The sequence below is a fragment of the Triturus cristatus genome, chromosome 12, assembly GCF_964204655.1.
Source record: "Triturus cristatus chromosome 12, aTriCri1.1, whole genome shotgun sequence".
NCBI lineage: Eukaryota > Metazoa > Chordata > Amphibia > Caudata > Salamandridae > Triturus > Triturus cristatus.
The window spans coordinates 180,709,524-180,732,003 of record NC_140595.1 but is presented as its reverse complement, the minus strand read 5'-3'; the positions used below and the strand labels follow the sequence as shown (position 1 = coordinate 180,732,003).

The following is a 22,480-nucleotide window of genomic DNA, read 5'->3' as shown; positions in this document are numbered from 1 at the left end:
TTTGAAGCATGAATTGAGCTTAGAAAACTCCATGGCTATCTTTAAATAGCATTATTTCATTTTTATTTGTCTTAGTGTGCCTCACTGTTATGGCTGATATCAGACTTAATAGGTAGAGCAAAACCTGCTCGATCTGTAGCAATGGATGTGGCCTATTCAGGATTGCTGGTTTAGTTGCTGCATCTTGGTTAAAGCAATTCTTTGATTTTTTTGAGCTAGGCATGAAATCAGAAATGAATGCAAAACGTTTTTTTCTCCCCAAATCATCAGGTACATGAATTGGAGACTTTCGGGGAAATTACCAAGCAGTGATATAACAGTTTTGGTCCTGCCCCAGGATAAATTTGAGGAGATTAGTCAAGATGGTGTTTGAACTGATCATAGTGTAGGTTTTCTTTGCATTTTATTGAATTGTTAAGGTTGGGCTCAAACCAGATGTATTGGCTACAAGAGAGCATTGGTGCAGGTTATATACGGGTAGGACTTCTGTTTTATTTTTGTTTGGGGAATATCCAGATGCCTTGGTCTATTCTCTCTAGTATAACAGAATTTATTTTCTGCTTGCTGAGTGAAATTAAGAATGTCATCTGCATAAGCTGCTGTCTTGTAGATCCCTACTTTGAAGGAGACACCAAATATGTTGTGATTTTTCTCTAATAGAGAATAGAAGTGGTTCTGAATTTAGCAAGAACAGTAAAGGGGTTAAGGGCATCCCACTTTTGTCCCTTATCAGAGAGAGCATTGATGTCGATTCGGCATAGGGATTTTCCCATAAAACAAAGGAGATACAGTTGTAATCTTCACCCAACTAAAAGCGATTAAGCATTGCATGCAGAAAAACCCAGGAAACTTTATTGAAGACTTTTTACACCTCCAGCGCCATAGCGATCAGAGTATTCATCAGTTTGGCTTTCTCTTGAATACGACTAAAAAGCCTAGCGTTCTCCAAGATAACCTTATCTTCATAAAACCATTTGAATCCTGTAAAGTAGTGTGTCTAAGACTGGTTCCAACTTATTAGCTATAATTTTTGCATAGTTTTTACAGTCTACATTAATGAAGGAGATTGGTTTGCCATTTTTTGGGATCTAGTAGAGGTCCTTGCCTTTCTTTGGGTTCACCAGAATGTTTGCTTCCGTAGCCTAACCTGACGCAATCAATGAGTTTGCGTGCTGGTCAAATAGGGGCTTAAGGGGATTAAGGGTTGCCTGTTTCGAAGTTTGATAAAAGAAGGAAGGAAAGCCCTCTGGACCGTGAACTTTCCCTACTCTCAAAAGTTGATGGCTTGAGTATCACAATTTTCTAATAGTTTAATAAGAGTGCCTCTCTTGTCTGGATGGATGGATGGTAGGTATTGATAAATCTAAGATATTCCAGACAGATACAGGTTTATTACACAAGTAGAGGTGAAATTATTTTTCAAATACAGTTTCAATTTCATTTCCACCATATGAGTGGTACCTGAGCCATCCATGATCACAGGGATTTTGATTTTGGGGCCCATTACATTTCAAATGGTAATTAAGCGGTTTACCTGCTTTATTAAGCCCGCCAAACTTGAGCACTTTGTGACAATCAAATGAGCCATTGAGCTCCACATCCTATTGTATTTTAAGATGTTGAGTGCACGAAGGACCTCTTCTCCTTCTCGTGTATCAAATTAGTCTTCAGTTTAGCAATTTCTTTCTTTATTCTAATATTGGGTTTTAAAATGCATGTCAACAAGAGTTGGTTATTCGAAAACTCCAGATATTTCTTTTTCAATAATTTGAATCAAATGAGGATCTTGTCTGAGATCTGATTTCCCACAATTTGCTTGTTGTGTTAAAGGTATATGGTATTGAAATGCCTGCATACCAGAGATTAGTATATGTGGAAGCAAAGGTGCTCAAATCGATGGACCTCATCCACCAGAATGTTATCCGTCCAGGAGAACGCATAGTGCGAGCTGGAATACCCAAATAGATAACCACATAAAAGGACAGTGCTTCGAAGAACGAATTCAAGATCACTGCTAGTCAATCATTTCTGATTCCTCGAGGTTCAAAATAAAAGAATACAAAGTGTCTGCGTCATCCAAGAGAAGCATTTAGCCTTTGTGTATTATCTTCAACCGTGCTAGACCAGGGAACGATGTCCTGTATGTTTTCCAATTCGTTAGAAAAGCCTTTCATAGTTGCCTTGTGCCTTACGATTAATGTGGAGTATTGGCAAATATGAATCCATTCCAAATAACAATAGTCATCTGCCCTATTACTTGAATTGATACCAGAAGCAATGTTAAGACATGTATACTATAAATGCAGAATTATGTACTCCTCTTAACATACAAGGAGAAATCTTAACATCTTTAGCAGGAATCCAGGTTCCTGATGCTAGTGAGATTTGTGCATCTTTACCTTTAAAACACAATTAAAAACTCTTGAAATTTAATTGGGCTTAAAATTATTTTAAATAGCAAATGTTGCAGACTGGTTATTAATGATGTAAATTCAAAAAGGTCTTCATAAGGAATTCGTCTAGCTCAATCTTGGGCTGGTGAATTAGGCAATGCCTTCCTGGAAATCCACGCTCTGGTTTTCTTACAGCATGCTGCCTAACATGCGCAGAACATTCATAATACATGCCCCTAGGACACTTCGTGACATGGTTGTGTCCTAGGGGCATGTATTATGAATGTTCTGCGCATGTTAGGCAGCATGCTGTAAGATGGGACTACTGAATTTAGAGACGCTCTGATAGTATGAGATGGTCTAACTACCTGCGACTGCGCAGGATTCCATGTAAACACAATTGTGTTCTCACTACCATTCTCTTGCTGTTTTGATGAAAATATTTAATTGCCGTTTTTTTTTTTTAGGTTGAACGTCTGAACAAGGAATTTTCCATCTATCTGACCAAGGATGGCCGCATTTCTGTTGCTGGTATTACCTCTGCCAATGTGGGATATCTCGCCCATGCCATCCATCAAGTCTCCAAATAATAAGGAACATGAATATCCAAAGCGGGCAAGGCATCAAGGAACGTCTCCATGTTTGCCCTCGCAGCTTTCTTGATGGTGTTTAAATGTCGAGAGAAACGAAAAAAAAGCACTTATTTTTCAACCACAGCACTTTCTGCTATACCGACTGAAATGTTTATTGCTCAGTTAGACAAGGACTTTTCTGGGGACCTGTTGGGTTCTATGGAAGATGCCAGCATTTCCCCTCGTATACGGAGTCTCTTCACTAGGTTTACGGACTGGCTAGGTCATTGTGAATCAATGTTTGGAGAACTGCTCTGAGCCTCCCCTCTGTGTTCTAACTTTCTCTTTCAATTCTGTGTACATTTGAGGTTGTTTGGAGTCCCAGTAATGGAACATTTTTTTGGGATGGTACCATTTAACAGGAGGGTTAGGGCTCGCCTGCTCAACGGGATGTTTGTATTCTGGTGAATATAGCAGACGCATGTATCGGAGATTAGTGCCTATTCTGAGAAACTGAGCTGCAGTTATTTGCAAGCTTTTGGCATCTTCAATACACATTTTTATTTTCCAACATTGTCATTGTCTCCGTTCCTCGCCTTTCTGTTAATCGAAGGTGGGGTATTTTGCAGGGGCCGATCAGCAGTCTACCCCACCCCTCTCACTCTCCTGCACTTAATGCAGCTGTTTCTGAATTGGGAGAAAAACAGTTTAACATTTTGAGGCCTGCACCACTTGTGACCTAATTTATGAGGATTTTTTGGGGTGTGTTAGTGCCTCGCTGGTGTGCTCAGAATTTGGAGTAGTAATCCAATCACAGCAATATATTTGGATTGTAGTTGAGCCTACCTAGTCCAGTCACCACCTATATTATGTGCAATATACTCCTGTCTCCCTGCTGGATAAGAGTGCTTGGTGTGTAGAGTTAAGTATTTGGGGCTGTGGTTCGTAAATTTGCGTGCTGTTAGTGCGGTGTGAGAAGAGACCGCTCAAATCATGTAGGCCATTTTATTCCATCTGTTCCTGCTCAAATAAAAGTTTACTGAATTATCAGTGTTTGAGTACTACATTTAATTGTTAACATTTACCTTTGTTGCTGAAGTGCCCTCCGTTTGGCGAAAAACCCCACCGAGTTGCCATTCGACCTGTCTTTACGGTTTTTGTCAAATACTGTGAAATGTCCGCTTTCAAAATCACCAATTATTAGTCACTGTTTGGAGTTTTCTCACCAAGAACCTGTTTTTTCATCTTGCACCTTTTTTAATCCTTGGCTGAGGAATTGAGTCCGTCAGGTGTTCACTGGTGTTTAATAAGTAGTTCTAGATGTTGTGGAAACTAATGGCTGCCAGCAGCTGTCCGCAGCCATGCGGAAGGATGTGAGACTGCATTAATAAAGTTCAGTCACACCACGTTTGCCACATTCATTCAGGTCTTTTTTTATTGTCTAGTACTCGTAGCATCAAGAAATCTGGCATTGGCAAAGTCAATAGCTCCAAGCAATGTGAGAGCTACTGGCGTCGTCGCTGTGAAATGTCTTTTAACCATGTTGTTTAGCAGCACATCTGCCATTCAACATTGCTGAAAGGCACGGAAAAAAGCGCTATGAAGCTGGTAGTGCTGGTTATGTCTTAGAGCTTTTTTGTGTGGCTGGAGGGACAAGAGGAGGAACACCACAGGGGGTGAAGAGACCGTGCATGTCCTGTGAAGCTGAGACCTAAAAGTGTCCTTGTGTAATGTAACCGTTACACTCCAATACCGTCTGGTTACGTTTGTGCTACAGAAAACTGCACCAAAAATGTGTATCTCCTCACTGTGCCTCCTGGTCATGGCCTCAGACCATGCATGAGGGGCCAAGAGCAGAAGGGACACGGACAGGGGAAAAACCAAACACGAACAAGGGCGTGGGGAGGTGGTGTTGGTTGGTAAAGAAGAAACGGGCAAGGGGTGTGAGGGGAAAGAAGCAGCAAGGATGGTGGTGGGTGTAAGGAAAAAAAAGCAACACAAATGGTCTGTGGGTGGGAGGGGAAAGTAGCAGCTCAAAACACAAGCACTCATATGGAGTGCTTAAACACCAATAAAGCAGCTCTGAAAACAGGAGCTGTGGGTGGACACAAATACTTGGTCCCTGCTGTAGTGGAACGCCAAACACATCAAGCATTTGCAATGCACTAGGTTTCGCGTTTGCGAGAGTTTAAGCTCTTGGCATTGAAAAGGACAATGCCTTTTATCTGTTTTGATAATTAACACTAACTCATAAATTAAAGTTGTCATTTACAATGCCAATAGCTTAAACTCATGTAAATACGAGACCTATTTTACTTAAAAGATGTGGCCACCATTGTCCCGGGCTGCGTGGAAAGTAAAAGCGTGCATGGCACGCTGAATGTTGCAGGAAAGCTTGTCGTGGATGCTTCACTCGTCCCGCTGCCTGACCCGAATCCGAGGATTGCCTCCTCCACCTGAATCCACCTTTCTTCCCGTATTCACGGACTCGCGCTCACCGAGCCAGCTCCATTCCGGCATTTGAGCACTCCGAACAATCGTAGACCAGATTTATCCGACCTTGGACCAGACCCCAGGAATTTCAGACCCCGCTGCGACAGAATCACAGCCCTTTGGCTAATCACGCCGCATCCACACTTGCTTTTTGCATGTTTCACGCTTCGCCCAGACCGAATGACTTCACCCAGCGACTGGGCCACCACCATTGATTGTGCTCTCCCTTGGCTGGACTCTTGGTCACCCTACCTATATTTCTTAAACTTTTCAGCACTATTGTTCAAACCATTGACCATTGTTTTGATGATGACCTAAAATCCGGTCGAAAGGCCGTTTACGAACCCAGCACTGAACTTTGGCACTGTTGTGATCAGTTAATTTATCCTAAAACTTGAAATACCGATTGTGTACAATTTTATTGTATCTTTGACCACTTTGTTAGTTGTCCCTATTTTGTCCACCGTTCATGCTGTTTTCTCCTCACTCGTGTCACTGTGCCGTCACTTATCACCAGCATGCACAGTGCTCACTCGTGTGTTATGGTCACATTACATTTAACTGTGCTGTAGTGCTGCTATAACTACAAATAATAATTGTTTCACTTTACCATTTCTGTTGTGGTCTCCTTCCTTTCTCTTACCCCTGTCCCTTGTGATCCACACTTTTATCTTTAATTGCCCTTGCTAAATGATTTCCAGTTGAGACATTGTTTTGTTACAAACCTTACCCTGTCTCACCTGGGTCAATGGGTCCACTCCTGTATTTGTTTCCGTGGCTGCATTAAAAGCTCATTAAAGAAAATAGACTAAATAAGGCATACCATGTACCAACTGAAGGAAAAGGGCCAGTCCTCATGGGAGGTTACAAATGAAGACAAGGCGGTACTAAGGAGGGACTAACAAGCCTATTAATAAATCAGAAGGCAGCATTTACAAAGGACAATGGCAAGCCAATAAAAATATAGGCAGAGTGGGCTGTGCTTCAAGTCCATACTCTAGTAAAGCATGCCTCACAGAGCAATGCATGCCCTGCCCAGGCTCGAGCTAAAAAGATGAATGAGGCATGCATGCTATGACAAACGGCAGTGAATTATGAGAGCGACCTGGAAGCTAACCAATGGTGAGCCTATGGACAGGCTGTAGCCCCCTAACTGTAAACAAAATGTCTCTAGGAGACCGCACATGCGCAGTCTAGCCGAAACCTAAAACACATAGCTCCATCTCGCATGTTTCCTTGTCTGCGTACTGCACGCTGTCTCGTGCTCCTCTGACCCTTAAATACCCTAAACTCTCTGACTCTTGTTGAGGCAAAAACAATAATGGGCACTCGTAAGTGCAGGCTTTTTCCCATTCCCAAGGGCCCCACACTGCAGTGCTCCTCAAGACTTTTGTGCTAACATGACATAGACCTGCATTCCTTGTCTTATTAATTGCCCTCCCCCAATACATGCACCACTATACGAGCAGCAAAAGTGACACACGGCTTGTATTTTACCTCACTTCCCAAAAATGCTTAAAACCCAATCGCTTTTCTGTGGACAGCTGCTGTGCCCGGTGCCGGTCCCGCCCGCCCACTGAATGAGTCCTGGGTGAGCAAGTAGACGCTTCAGCTGTGTGTGGATTTGGGTCTGTTATTTCTTCCGGAAGGGAGGGCGGAATTGGATTTGGACCCGGTATCCCAGAGTACATGCGTTATTCTCCATTTTGGGGGAATCAATTTGTAAATTGATTTGGATCCGGTATCCCAGAGTACATGCGTTATTCTCCATTTTGGGGGAAACCATTTGTAATCCCTGGATTTATGTGCAGGGAGATGTGGCCAGTGGGTTTCTGCGCTAGTTTTCCACGTTTTGTCAGTACTTTAACTGCGAAGTCCTCCATGCTCTTGAGATCTGTATGTTCCTTATCCATGCATAGTCTTAGATTAAGTCCTTGAAGACACATGAAATATCGCAAGTCTAGATCTTCGCTGATCATGCAATCGAAGCTGTAGTGTGGGGATTTGAAGCACAGAAACTATGAACGGTCCTTAAATAAAATGTCTAGTAATGCATAAATTGTATTCAGTTATAATCCCCTCCACGCTCTATATACATCTAACTCGGCGATATATGCAGTTTACTTGGCTATCAAGAGGCTGCCATCGATATTGTCAAAGACGTTCCACACCAGCATCTCGCAGCCTTATAGATCGAACACCGCACTTTAAATTTGCTAAATAGTTATGAAAGCTTTGGGCCCCATTTTCTGTGACGCAGATTTACACGGGCAGCCTCAAATTGCAATCACACTAATCAATTAGACCACAGATGATCCTTTACATATTTTCCAGTCATCCTCCCATCAACTCATGCCACAGTCAATACGTGGATCACATCACCCTACGTTACAGGAGGTTTGAACCCTGGTCTGTGATGCAAACTGTGGAATGGGTCACACTCTGGACAACCAGCTGTCCGGTGAACATATACTAGTAGGCCACAGGCTTAACAAATGCAGCAACCCAACTCGAGAACTGAAACACTGGGTGCTTACTCTTTCTCTGCTCTGAAGTTTTGTGTACATCTTTTTTTTTTTTTTATGCAGTGATGGTCAGCTGCTGCTTTTTCAATATTTTCTTGTCTTGTAAACAAAATTGGACATTGGGTTCGTGTCATGTCAGTCATAAAATACACAGGCGCCAACATTGCTGTACAAATGTGTTTTTATTCGGGACTTGAACAGTGCATCCCTTTGATAGGGCTTCTTGTACTACATTCCATAGCTGGGGTTAGTTTTGGCTCCTTATTCATTGGATGCATTGTCTCTGCTACATGTCGCTCTGACCCTGGGACACAGTTTACACATGGAGGAATCAAAAGAAGTGGTATGTCCCTGCAGGCCCTTCTTATACATGCCTTCAAGTCTGGACTGGGTCCTTACCCCTTGTGCTATGGTTGTTGAGGCTTGGGTGGTTTGAATGTGGCCATTCCCTAAAACTATAGGGCCAATGTGCTTCTGTCATAAATTGCTGCATTTCTCTTGTACTTCCACCTCCTCGAAAGGTGACTGCCCTCTTGGTGAACGTTATCCTGGGACAGAAAATAGTCCAGTTTGGTTTTGAAAATGTCTTTGGATCCTCACCAGTTGAAGACCCCTGGAACAGAAGAGTTGGCTTGAGCCAGATCACCGCTTCATCTGGTTGGTTCTACTACTCTCCATTTTGTTGTTCTGTTTTATTAAAGATTTTTCATTTTGTATACATGAATACAAAGCAATACAACAACATTGATGGCAACGTACAGAGCAAGTAAGTAGTCATAAAGTCCAAAGAATTAACAACAAACATAACGGCATGATCACTACAATAAGCACAAACATCAATAATAGTTTACACCATATCCCGTCAGCCATAGTATCTGCTCCCTCCATCAGAAAAACTGTACGATCATGTCATGGTGTATTAGAACTGCAACTATGCACCATACAACAAATTACATAATCACATTTCGTATGGCTACACTCTGCCATATCACATGAATCTGAGCGTAAAATCAAAAAAAGTATGAAAACACCACACATGGAAAGAACTATCGGGGAAGGGAAGCGGGAGCCTCGGTAAGGGAAGGAGGGAAAACCAAAGTCCCCGGCGACAGAAAATTAAATCTCATCAGCTACCATATGGGTGCACAGTAAAACTGCTGGGAGAAATGATCATCAAGTAGAGGGGAAAGAGGTAAAAGTCCACATATCAATATACCGTGCAGGATAGGGGCCTGCTCAGGTCAACCTCGCTAATCACCAGGAAGGGAAACATCCGATGGAACATCCCCTCCAACAACCCCTGTAGCGCGCACAGCACTCCATTCAGTGGAGATGGAAAATTTACGCAAACCCAGCGCATGCTCCCTTATCAAGGAGACTGCTTCAGCCTTCACCCAATTCAGCATGGAGAGGAACCATGCTTTCGTCAGAGGAGAGTCCTCCGACTTCCACCTACTGGTAATCAATCTCTAGGCGTCAAAGTCAAGGAACCTGGTGGATGCTTTGTGTTTTTTTTTTCCTAGAGTACACACCAGTGATGCACGTCTCCCATGTCTTCGGTACCTCCCTACCAGTACAGGCGGCTAACGCTTCCAGTACCCACTCCCAATAAGTTTGCAGAGCGGAACAGGACCAGAGCATGTGTAAAATATCTGCATTCACCGTCTTACAGTGCGGACTGCACTTATCCTGTCTATGAAAGTATCGATTGAGTTTATCCGGGGAAAGATAAGCCCTGTGAACAACATAAGATTGAATTAATCTAAAGTGGGTGTCTCTGGGAGGACCATTCTTTCTCTGAGTAGGGTCTCCCTCGATCTGCCTCCCACTTACCACGTAATAACGTTAAATCAGCTAAAGTATGTTCCCTAATCGGTTCTGCAAACCATTTTACCAAGTGGTGGCCTGTGCCCATAACATGAACGTATTGCATTAGGAGATGCGTCGGGGTTCCTGCGATATATCTCCCCACCAGTGTCTCATCGCAGCTGTCCAGGAAGCATGACTCAAATTGACCCCGGGGGCACACCATCTTCGTTCATGATATCAAGAAACTGCCGCAACTTTCCTTTTCCATATAAATCTCCTAGGGTGGTAACACCAGCTTCTACCCAAGGAGCGAGGTCCGCACTTCGAACCAGTCTTTGCGCAATCGGCATACCTAATATTGGCACACCAGGTGCGTATGGTATGACTCATCTGATAAGACGCAGTGCCCTGAAGAAACACTTCAATGCTATCTATCAGTAAAGGGAGAGGTTCATTCAATTTATTGCAGGGATGGAATAGACAGAGGATCCTATCTGTAGAAAACGGAGGGTCACGCCCTGACTAGTTCAATAAATGCAATTCCTCCACCCATTTCGCCACCCGTAGGATTTGAGACACCAGGTAATAATGTTCCAAGTTGGGCAGAGCCAGCCCCCCTCTTGAGAGAGGGAGGTACAACTTTGACAATGCCACCCAGCACCGCAAATTGTTCCAAATAAATTCACGAATGATCCTTTCCAAGGATCCAAAAAGGACATGGGTAGGTAAAGCGGTTACATAGCAAAATAGTAAAGGAGGTGTAGCAGCATAACCATTTTGATTAACTCCACCCTACCCATGACTGAAAGGTTCAGCGATTTCCAAAATTCAATTTGAGACTTAAGCGCTGTAACCGCCCTCGTAATATTACCATCCATAAGATCTTGTGTGTTATGATAATACGTACGCCCAGATATCTAAATGCCACCGGTTGCCACTGCACAACCATCCAGCCCTGGTTCCCCCATAGTAGGATTTAAAGGGTATAAACAAGATTTACCCCAATGCACCCTAAGCCCAGATAACTAAGCAAAATGTTTCAACGTAGCGAGGATGACTTGCGGAATCGTCAGGATGTCCTGCACATACAACAAGATGTCATCAGCATAAATTGAAATGGCATGTATGCCATCTGCTAGGCGTATCCCCCAGTCCGGTGCCGAGGCACGTAAAGCCATCACCAGTGGCTCAATCACCAAAGCAAAAATCAAGGGAGAAAGGGGACATCCCTGGCGAGTCCCCCGTTATATCAAAATAGGCTCAGAGAAAAGGGATCCCAACCATAGCTGAACCGTAGGAGCCCCATACAACAGCCTAATAAGACTTAAAATGTAGAGTCCAAATCCATATTGATGGAGCACGGCAAGCAAGAAGGGCCATTCAACCGTGTTGAAGGCCTTCTTCAAGTCCAGCACGACACACCTGGCCGTTGGCCAGTCTGTGGTAGCACAGCTCATCACCCTGAACAGTCGCCGTATGTTAAGCGATGTGCTGCAAACCCATTCTGGTCTTGGTGGACCAGTTGCGGAACAAGCGTGACACTCTATTAGCTAGGATGCCTGCCACTATCTTATAGTTCTAATTTAGGAGCGCCAAGGTACAATATGCCCCCACAGAAGTAGGATCCCTACCCAGTTTGGGATGTGTAATCAACGTAGCCACCATCATCGAGGCAGGGAGGGCCAGAGATTCAAGCACCTCCGTGTATACTTTGAGCAGTTGGGGGCTCAGGGGGTCTGCATATGTTTTATAAAATTTGTGAGGAAGACCATTGGGACCTGGGACCTTTCCGAAGGTAAAGCCTACCTCGTACCTCATCAAGCATTAGCTGGGCATCTAAATCCGTTCGCTGTTCTGATGATAGGACCGGAAACAGGAGTCCCCCTAGGAATTGTTGAATTGCTTCTTCCGAGGCCTGTGGACCAGCTTTATACAATGTCGTGAAGTGTGTTGACAGCTCACTATGAATTTCAAGCTGTGTAAACTGGAGTTCTCCACCTGAAGAACGAAGATTCATAATAGGTCTACCCAACAAGCAAGAAGGGGCCAGAGCGATCTGCTTTGGCATGTACTGACGCTGAGTGCGCTGCGAAGTTAAGGCAACGCTGTCTTTCAAGAACCTCTGCGTGTTTCTTCCACGCTTCTGCTGGTTCGACCAGACTCCCAGCATCTACCACAGCCTAAGATTCGAACAGCAACAAGCGCCTTTCCACCGTAAGCAGATCTGAAGCTACCTGTTGTCGCAACCCACAGCCTAGTCCCAGGCACTTCCCTCTCAGGGTGACTTTCATAGCCGCCCACTCCAATAGCGCAGAGGAGGCAGTCCCTGCATAAAGTTCAAAGTAGTCCCCTATGGTCTCACCAATCCTCTCCGGAAATACTGGGTCGTCTAGCATGGCCGGTTGTAATCTCCATGTAGGGCCAACACCACACAGTGGGGATTGTGGTGGGAGTGCATGCGCCCCCAGTATTCCGATTTTGAAACATAGGGAAGGAGGCAGGGGGACCCAAAGAACCTATCCAGTCTAACGTGTAAGTTGTGGGTAGACGAGAAAGGAATATACCCTCTCCCCCGGGTGATGGTGCAGCCAAACGTCAACCAGACACCAACCCTGCGCCCAGCCATTCAATGCAGCAGAATTGGTCATGGCAGCCGTGGACCCAAGGGGAGGAAAGGTCCCTACATCTAAGACGCTGTTAAAATCCCTGCCTAACGACCACAGGATCTCGCACCACCTCCCCAAAACAAGTCATAGCTAATCAAGAAATTGACCCGGTCCACATTCGATGCATACGCATTTCCCAGCAGTACAGGACGTCCATCCAATTTACCCTTCAACACATATCTACTGTCCTTATCAGTGAAAGCCTCATCCTCAGCGATGGGTGTCCCAGGGCGTATCCAGATAAGGGTCCCTCTAGCAAACTGGGAGTAATCTGTGGCATACATTTTACCTCTCCACCTGCGCTGTAAGTGGGTAATCTCTAATGCATTCAAGTGTCTCTTGCAGTAGCGCTATATGCACATTGTGATGCTTTATATAGGAATATACTGCATATCTGCAGGAAGGCGCGCGGAGACCCCGGACATTCCAGGTAAGTATCACGTGACCCATGGCAGTGCCAAGAAAAGCGTACAACAATGGACACTGAACCCACTGTCCCAAAATTCACTGTGTGACAATCTGACATATACGTCATTTTCATTATCTCCCCCACCGAACGCCTACAGTAAAAGGGAGATGGGAAATACCAAGTAGAGAAGGAACAAACCACATAACATAGCAGACAGCAATCTAGCTACCTGCCCTACAGACCCCGACAGGTTAGGGAAGTCCCTACCCAAAAACAACTGATAAGCATTGCCAAAGCGCAAACCCAAGAAAATTTAGGAATGTCAACACCCCCAGGAACCATTGGACCAACCCCACCTTGTTTTATGCACACAGCTAGATCTCGGGAACATCGGGTGCCCCCCACATTAAGGCACACAACAATACCCAAAAACAACAGTTGATGGACAGATTGCAGAACAATGTCATACATTCACCCCAGTACAGAGATCTGGGCCTAAATCCATCGTTTTTTTGCTCACCATGCCGTTCTAGTTTGAACCCAGCACATGCAATTCAGTCTTGACCCTGTGCCTCATGGGAACAGTCCAGCCTGAACTGCCAAGCCAGGTCCTCCCTGGACTGGAAACTAGCATCCCAGGACCAGTATCGGGGTTTCACCCCTCTTCAGCCAGGATAGCTTGATTCCAGTGGCATGGAGAGCACAGGACCCACGTCTTGGCATACCCTTCCCACACGGGGTGACAAATGCAAAAACAACAGTTGATGGACAGAATGCAGAACAATGTCATACATTCTGAACTGGGGTGGTGGAGTGAGCTAAAGAATGATGGATTAAAACCAGATCAATTGATTGGGGGTGAGTGTTTGATTTGCTCAAACGCTCTGTCCATCATCCCCTTTGGTATTGCTTTACTCGCCCTAAGTTGACAGGGTATGCCCAGACGTGGGCCCCTTGCTCACTTTGCCACTGGATTCAAGATAGCCTGGCTGAGGAGGGTTATGAACCCGAAACCGGTCCCAGGATGCTTGTTTCCGGTCCACGGAAGACCTGGCTTGGCAGTTCGGGCTGGACTGTTCCCATGAGGTACAGGGTCAGACTGATTTGCATTGATTTGATTTGCATGTCTGAACTGGGGTGGTGGAGTAGGCTAAAGAATGATGATGGATTAAACCCAGATCAGTTGACTGGGGGTGAGTGTTTAATTTGCTCAATCACTCCGTCCATCATCCCCTTTGGTATCACACAACAATACCCAACAACGTATATTCAGAACAACCAGTTTCATACAATACCATCTGCCGTTTGAGGTGTAACGTCTGGCATTCTCATGGACACCTTATCTTAAGAGTACCCTACTGAGGAGCCCCCAACCCCCAAAGAATGATGGGAAGTGTCCACTCTATCTTCTTGTGGTACTGCTTCGGCCATCTTCACTGCGATGCAGACCACTTCCTGCTGCTCCCTACGGATTTGTTCTGGGCCCGGCACCATTGCTGAGCCCCTGAATATCTGTCTCGACTGCAGTCTCTGAACTCCTTTACCACCAACTTCCCCAGTCCATGCCGTAGCAGCTGTGCCTGCGGGACTAACCAGAGTACTGCCCCGTCGTTCCCAGCCAGTCCCAAACATCCTGAGGTGTGTCAAATAACCTAGTCTTTTCGTCCGAAACACAGTCTGGCCAGGAACACCAGCGAATAGGAGAGATTGAGCTGCCGGAGCTGAATTTTCACAGGAAAGAAAGATTCCCGCTGGCATTGAATTTTCATAGCATAGTCTGGAAAGAACAACACCTTTGCATTTTCGTATGGATTATCGTCCAATTTCCTGGTCTCTCAGAGGATCACATCCCGATCTCTGAAATGCAGGAGCTTGAAAATAAGTGGACGTGCTCCGTCATCGGGGGCCGGTTTTCTACCGAGAACACTGTGCCCGCTAGATAGTGAAGAATGGAGAAAATTCGGTCGTTGGCAGGATGGTTTTAATCCAGGTTTCCAGGAAGGTGACCGCGTCGTGGCCCTCTGTGCCTTACGGCATTCCAATTAACCGAACATTGTTCCGCCGTGAGCAACCCTCAGCATCTTCAATGCTATCCTCAATGTACCGGAGCCGGACTTTGTGGGCGTTCTACTGCTTATCTTAGTAGCAGGCTTCAGTTCAGCAATTTCCTGCTCTATGGCAACAACCCGATCCTTCAGGTTCCAGTGGTCTGCATGTAGCAAATTGAGGTCCAGGGCCACTTTGTCCAGTTTGGCTTACATGGAAGCACTAGTGCGCTCAATGGCCTGCAGTATGGCATCCAGGCGATCATCAGGGGCTGGCTGCTCGCTCGTCAGTTACGGTGAGTCTGCATCACTGGTCCCTGCCCCATGTGAGGAGGCCCTCCTAGTACATCCAATTGTCTCAAGTCCACCACACCACCAGGATGTCTCACCGGTTTACTCCGCAGTGACACTTGATGGAGCAGGTAAAACAAAATTTTGTATACCTCCTCTATTTTGCATGAAATTAATTACGTAATCATTCTAAAATTAACTCGTACTAATTGGTTTGAAGTGAAATATCATTAACCAACATTTACACCTTGATAAACACAAGATACACGTGGGACTAAAATGCTAATTGCATGGCAGAACAACTAATTAATTAACTATGGTATGTAAACTAACTTTAGATTGTGGTGAAATAGAAAATTGCATGATTTTTAGGTCTCGGCTAGCGAAGGCTGCGCTTGCGCAGTCTCGCTCGCGAGAGATACTGACTTGGAGAAGAGGGGCTTGAACCCGCCCCTCTTCTCCCCTGTTCTCCATTGGCTGGCCTCTTGAATGCTGGCCAGCCATTGGAGAAGAGGTCCGTCACTCCGAACAGGCCCCGTCCTTTTCGGATTCGGGGGCGTGTTTTTTCCAACTTTTCTAATTATCTCCTCCAGCCAATGGCAAGAGAAGAGTAAAGAAAAACACGCCCCCGAATTCGAAACCGCCGCTGCCTTTCTCCGAGGCATTTCTGCTTCGCCTCGGAGAAAGGCGGTGGTGTCTCCGTAAACATTCGCAGCCTATTTTCTGGTGCGGTAGGCTGGCCCATGGAGACGTGTATTACACTTATAGCCAGGTGAGTTCACTGCCAATGACGTCTGGGTGAGGTATCCATGGATCTCCACACTGGCCCCCAATCAGGTGATTAGCACAGCGCTCTCAGCCCTTCTAAAGACGAATCAGCCCTGCGAGAAACCACCGGGCCTCTCCCCACGTCTCCACAGGGATCCCGTTAGTGATGGACACACAGGGCCCGAGGGAGAAGCAGACGCACAGCCAGGCCGACCGCCGCGCCAATGCCGCTCACAGAACCCAATGAGACTGCCCGCACGCACACCACCCCCCACGGCACTAAAGGGACTGGAAGGCCCTCTCCCCGACTCAGTCCCCCTGCGGAGTGGTAACTGTTAGACCGTCCGCCGACAGCGATCAGCTCTCCTTCCATTTTGTCGTGGTCGACAGTAGACCTTAGCCCCAAGACCGCCGGAACAGTGAGGCGTAGTAACGGGTCTCCCGGCACTCCTCTGCGTGTATCTCCCACCTGATGTCTGGCTGCTGCTGGCAGGTATCCGGATGAGCCTTCAATCCTTGCCAAATCTCACCGCTTTGCACAGGGCGCCCTAGCGGGAGTATAGGAAGCAGGCCTGCCCTTCCGACGGATCCCTCACAGCTCCGCATGGGGGAAGCTCCACTTTTGCCGGTCCTCCAGCAAAAGCTTTGGTGAGCGTGGTCAAGTGATTGCCAGTGTTTTCGTCGTGCATTTTACACATTTTAATTTGCCAATATAAGTGTGCTATAGAGGCACGTGATCGTGTATTGAACGGTGTTATAAAGCGAAGCAAACCCCTTTGCAGTACAGTCCGAGCACTTCAAAATTTACATAGGATCGTATGAGGCTAAGTAAAAGGGGACATGCTGTATTTTGCCTTCAACATCCCTTGGAGGAAATAAAGATAGTACTAGTACAAATAAATACCCAATTCATTTAGGGCTACTGTGATGTTTACACATTTTCCCTCTCAACTGCCAAACCGAAACTATGCTTTATTATACTGACGCCACGTAGGCCAACAAACCAGACAAGCGACTGCTTGCACTCTATGGTAAAGTGTATGCAGTGTGTGACTCCGCATGCAGGCTCTCGAACTGCCCCAGTGCTAGTTGAATGGTGACCAGGCATTTGGGGGTTTAACTTTCCTGGCACAACTGGTGCGAAGGAGGGTGATTTGTAAGAAACGTAACACACATTCTACGTCCAGCTGCGCACTGTGCTTATCCCTCAAGCTGTGCCTTCTCCACCCCAATGACAAGACTAAAGACCGTATAATAAAACGCACGTTCACAATACTCCCAGCCTCACAATACTTTAGCTCGCGCATTCAGTCCCTCCTCACACCCCTACCGAAAGTATGCATTAACTGTGGGCTCAAGCTGCACACCAGAAGGGTACGTCCACTCTTCCTTCTGCTGCGTGCCGGGAGCCCCTTCCCAAGCAGTACGTTCACTATCTGCACAGCACCAACCATGCGGATTGTAACTCCCCTTCTTATTGGCTTGTACCCACTTTTCCAAGAGTTGCACGCATCACCACCAGCCCTTTCGTGCCCGTACATTTAACCTGTCCCCACAGCAACACACTCTGCCGGAAACACTTCATGAGCCCTATATTGACCGGTACTAAGCACCCCTCCTGCCAACTTCGCCCTCTTCAAGGGGGGGGCCTGCATTCACACTATTAATGCATTGGTACCCGTTCCCAGATGATTCGAGGCGCACACTACTCGCGCAACACTCGCAGCCTGATTTGAAGTGTGCCTATGGGGGGTGGGAAGGGCAGCCCAGCAGCTATGCAGCAGACGACAACGGCATCGGAACACCGATCGGCGGCCCCCGCTCACCTCCTATCTCAGCTGCACCACTCCACCACAGCAACTCCAGCAGGACCTCGGGACGCGACTCTCAGAGCTCATAGGCTCCACACCCAATACTAAAGCTCAAATGTCCTGGATTCAAATGCTCATTCCTGAAATCAGCCTCTATTCTGAGTACCAGGGAAATGCCTTTTCCACTCTCTGGAGCTGAGCAGGCCTGAAAAGAAAATCTAACTCTTTCCTTCGATTCACAAACCTCCTCTGCTCACTTCCCCCACAGGAACACTTCTCTCCACAGCCTCATCCGCATTAATTGTTACATCAGCAACAATAAATAATTGTATTTTTTCTTTCCATAAACACGAATAAACCAGCTCTCTAAATGAAGAGAAATGTTTTCTATTTTCTTCCACCAGCTCGCGCTAGCTGTAATCCCCCCCTCAAACTCAGATGGAACAGGAAAACCAGGTTTTGGGGACATGCATTTTCTCAGCCTGCTCCTATAATTGCATTTTCTTCATCTGAAATGAAACGTGATTTCTATTGGGAAAAGAGATATGGCAAATTAAAAGGAGGAAAAAAAAAAGGCACCAGTGGAAACGATGAGCGTGGGTAAAGATACTCAAAAGGACCGGGTTCCATTTCTGAATCTGCCCAGGATGGTGGATGAATGATACTTCCACCCGTACCCAGGGCATCATCTGTGCTCGTGGTAGTGGGCACCGGCGCCCATTTTTGGGGACCGGAATTTATCTTTCATCAATACCCTTTGGCCCAGAGTAAAGCAGAACAAGCATTTACAATGCAACGGTCTCGGCATTGTTAACTCCTTCAGTGCCCATGACGAGATGGTCTCGTCATGGAGCGCGGATGCGCTGTGCCCATGACGAGACTATCTCGTCATGAACCCCGCCCGCTAATGAAAGGGCCGGCACAGGGCGGGGAAAGGGCGGGGCACTGAAGGGGTTAAAGTTAGAGCTATTGGCATTGCTTATCACATTATTTTTGTTTTTAAAACATGTAGAGAAACAGCATTGTTATTTACAATGTCAATAGCTTAATCAGTGTGGGTGGCTCTGTGTGGGCGGCTCTGTGTGGGTGGGCGGCTCTGTGTGGGTGGGTGGCTCTGTGTGGGTGGGTGGCTGTGTGGGTGGCTGTGTGTGTGGGTGGCTCTGTGTGTGTGGGTGGCTCTGTGTGTGTGGGTGGCTCTGTGTGTGTGGGTGGCTGTGTGTGTGTGGGTGGCTCTTTGTGTGTGAGTGGCTCTGTGTGTGGGTGCTAATGCAATAGGTCTCGCATTTGAGAATGATTAAGCTATTGACATTGTAAATAACAATGCAGTTTCTTCTAATGTTGTTTTAAAAACAAAAACATAAACAAAAATGTCATGAGCAATGCCAATAGCTCTAACTTTACCAATGCTGAGACCATTGCATTGTAAATGCTTGTTGTTTCTTTTGTGATGGTCTGTGCTTTCAGTACTGCAGAATGGTGAGTATTATTGCTTTAAATGTTGCTACCAGCTAGGTGAATACTAATATACATTGGGATTAGAGTGGGAATAAACATTAGAATCTTCAATTCTCTATTATAATTATTATGTTTGTTTTTGCTTAAGTTGGCATTCGGGCCTACTAGGCCGCAGTACTTAAAATGAAGGTCCTGTGAAGCCGCCGTCATGTGAGCGCGATGACTTCTGCGCAGAATCGGATGGCTCTGGAGATCTCCGGGTGACCTCAGCTCTGCGACACTGTGTTCTTGTCAACGATATGAGCGTGGAGGGTTGCCAAATTATGGACGGTGTGAACCACCAAGGGGACCATGGAGGACCTGTGTAAGGATGCTTGCTCGTTATCCGAACGTTACTTTCAGAACTTTCGCATGTGAACCAAATGAATAATGTAAAATTCGCGCTTTTCTATGCCAAGTATCATGAAGAACCAGTTTACCCTGGGAACCTTTGAAAGAATTTCAAATTGACCCCGGACTGTCCAATCAGAACATTTCTCTACCCCTAAATTGTTGTATGTTGATCTGAAGTAAGAGGGAAAAGGGTATAAAATACCCTCATCCGCCAAAGGGTGGTTCATTGGGCTGATCTTTCATGGCGTTGTCTACGTTGAGCTGATGAAGATTTCCATGGTTTACCTTCGGTTTCTTTGATTTTCGGGAAGTTATTTAATCAGATGGTTTGATCATTGCTGAGGGTCGGACAGTTATCCCGGAGATTGTAGCAGAGAATTCGGATAATTCTCTGTTTGATCAGAGGGTCGCCAACGTTTGAGACTTAGTAACTATTAAATGCATTTTCTAAATCTACGCTTATTTACCAAAGGTTCGATTCCCCTTGAAATAAAACTGAATTTGTGATGACCTGAAGTGCCTAAATGCTAATGTAGAGAAAATTATTATTAGATAAACAAATTTGAATTAACAATAAATGAGTTTGTGATTCTTTATTTGAGTACAGAAAATAAGTAGATTTTCCTAGGCTTTAATTGTGTTTTAGCTGGTTCTAATTCACCATCAACCTGTCCAAGTAATTGGTCCATCGACCAAGTAGTGGAGTGCCTTGATGTTAAGGTCAGGATTCTATAGGTGCACATGTATATGATATAAAAGAAATTTAATCCTGATAGGTAATAAGGTACCCACATGTCCAGCGCTTTTTCTCCTATGTACGGATTCGGATGAGACGAGTGCATATTGGTGTTATGGGCTCCACCAATGAATGAGTGTATGAATGAGTTGTTGTGATTACGAATCTGTGACATAGGGCGAACATGTAAATTTGCCCCATACGCGGGATCAGTTTTCTTGGTAGCAGATTGATGGTTTTATTGCATTGGTTTGGTGATTATTGATTTATGTTTAACACTTTATGGTGAGTTTGTGTTCCGTTTTATGTTGTCAAAGGTTTTAAAGACTTCCGGGAAGTAGGAAGTTGGTTGCCCTGTATGCAGGCAGAGGTAATGTGTGGCAAGTGAAGTCGCACAGTGCATTGTCTGATTTCAAAGTGGTAAAATTGTCGTGTGTTATCTTTAGGGACACTTTCCGTATGAATGTGTGTGAGTGAAATAGCAATAGGTTTTCTTGTGAAACTCTGGCCTTAATTCTCAGGAGCATTGTAGTCTCCATATCTGTTTTATCCCCAGAGAAACGGGTTAGCCTTTTGCTTGTTAGAAGGGTAAGGTAGAGGGAAGTGCTACTTTATCAGCGTTTTGGAAAATTCTGTGGTAGGGTAGAGGTAAGCGCTGCCTACTGGAAAGACAGAATTCCTGTGTAAATGAACAAAACTATCTCTTTTGGTTTAGCGAAACAGGTAATGGAGATGTTTGTTGTTACTAACATATTTTGAGTAAAGAAAACGTAAGAAAAGTTTGCTGATAACATTTTGTAAAGGAGGGGTCAGCAAGAGCCGGAGTAGCGAGAAAGGCTGACGTCAAAGACCGCGCTGGAATTGGTCAGCTGTAGAAAGACGAAGCTTTCATTGATTGGTGCGTTAGTGTGAGATGTGCTGGGAGTGGAGAATTACTGGTGTGACGTAGATGGCCAGGATTGGTGCGTTAGTGTGAGTCGCGCTGGGAGTGGAGGGCTTCAGGAGTGACGTAGACGCCCCGGATTGGTGCGTTAGTGTCGTGTCGCGCTGGGATTGGACAGAATACGGAGAAGCCGTGAAGGAAGGGATTTGCAAAGCTTAGTTGATTAAGAACTTTTGAAAATTAAAAATGATGTACTACGATCCACCTGAGAGAGAGAAAATCATGGTTTGGGAAAATTAAAATCCTATTTAAGAAAGATAAGCCGATTGTGACTAGGGAAGGACAGATACTTCCTCCACCGAAATCACCTGCATCTTTTATGGTAGCGAAATTGGTTATCATACATGTATCTGGTTGGAGAATTGGGCAAGGTATACCAAAGAGGATGGAGTACTGGCATTTCCAGAAAATGGTTTGTTTAGTTTGGCAGTATTACGAAATTTAAGAGATAGGCTGATGAGGTTAGAACCGAAACCCAGACCTACCCAATTCGAGGCTTTGACTGAATGGGAAGAAGAGATGTATGAAAGGGAAAGGCATCGGAGTGGAAGAAGGTATAATTACATGTTTGGTAGACATTGTGGGCAGGAAAGTCATGATGACAGAATTAGAAGATGGCGGAATGCAAATATGACTGATGGTATGTTTTCTCTGAGGAATGCTGAAGACGAGTGGCAGGAAAGGTACAGAAAAGAGAAATAACCCAGAGTCAGAAGATTACAGATATGGAGTGAGTGAATCCGAAGATGAAGTGCTGGAGCACATGTTTTATACAAATCCACCTCCTTACCAACCGAATTCCACGCTACTGACGCAGAGTGCACCGGCAAAGGAAACCGTAATGAATAACATTTTTGAGCAAACTCCACCTAATTTGGGGAAAATTAATCCATTTAAAGATTCTGAAATGCCACAACCCGCTAGAACGAAAAATGAAAACTCAGCAGAGTTAGCTAGGACTGCACTGGAATTAACTGAGAAAATTAGAGAATTAACTAAGTATATGGAAGCAGTGACCGTACCTGTAGCTATAGGGCCGGTGATACCGGTCTTCGATAAACAAAAAGATAGTTAACATTGTTTAACAGTTCCTTATAATTGTGGTAGGCAAAAGGAGACAGGAAGGAGTGGTTCCGGAGGAAATGAATGGAAGAATATGGCAGGAACATCA

The 22,480-nt window shown here is 45.4% G+C and overlaps 1 protein-coding gene across 1 annotated transcript in view; it reads left to right on the top strand.

Annotated features, from left to right (window-relative positions):
* GOT2 (glutamic-oxaloacetic transaminase 2) overlaps positions 1-4,015 on the top strand; it is a 138,239-nt gene extending 134,224 nt beyond the window's left edge. The window contains exon 10 of the mRNA XM_085638202.1: positions 2,861-4,015. Coding sequence (XP_085494328.1) covers positions 2,861-2,983 — 123 coding nt within the window. The 3' untranslated portion in view covers positions 2,984-4,015. The remainder of the gene's footprint in view (positions 1-2,860) is intronic.
* The last annotated feature ends 18,465 nt before the right edge of the window (positions 4,016-22,480 follow it).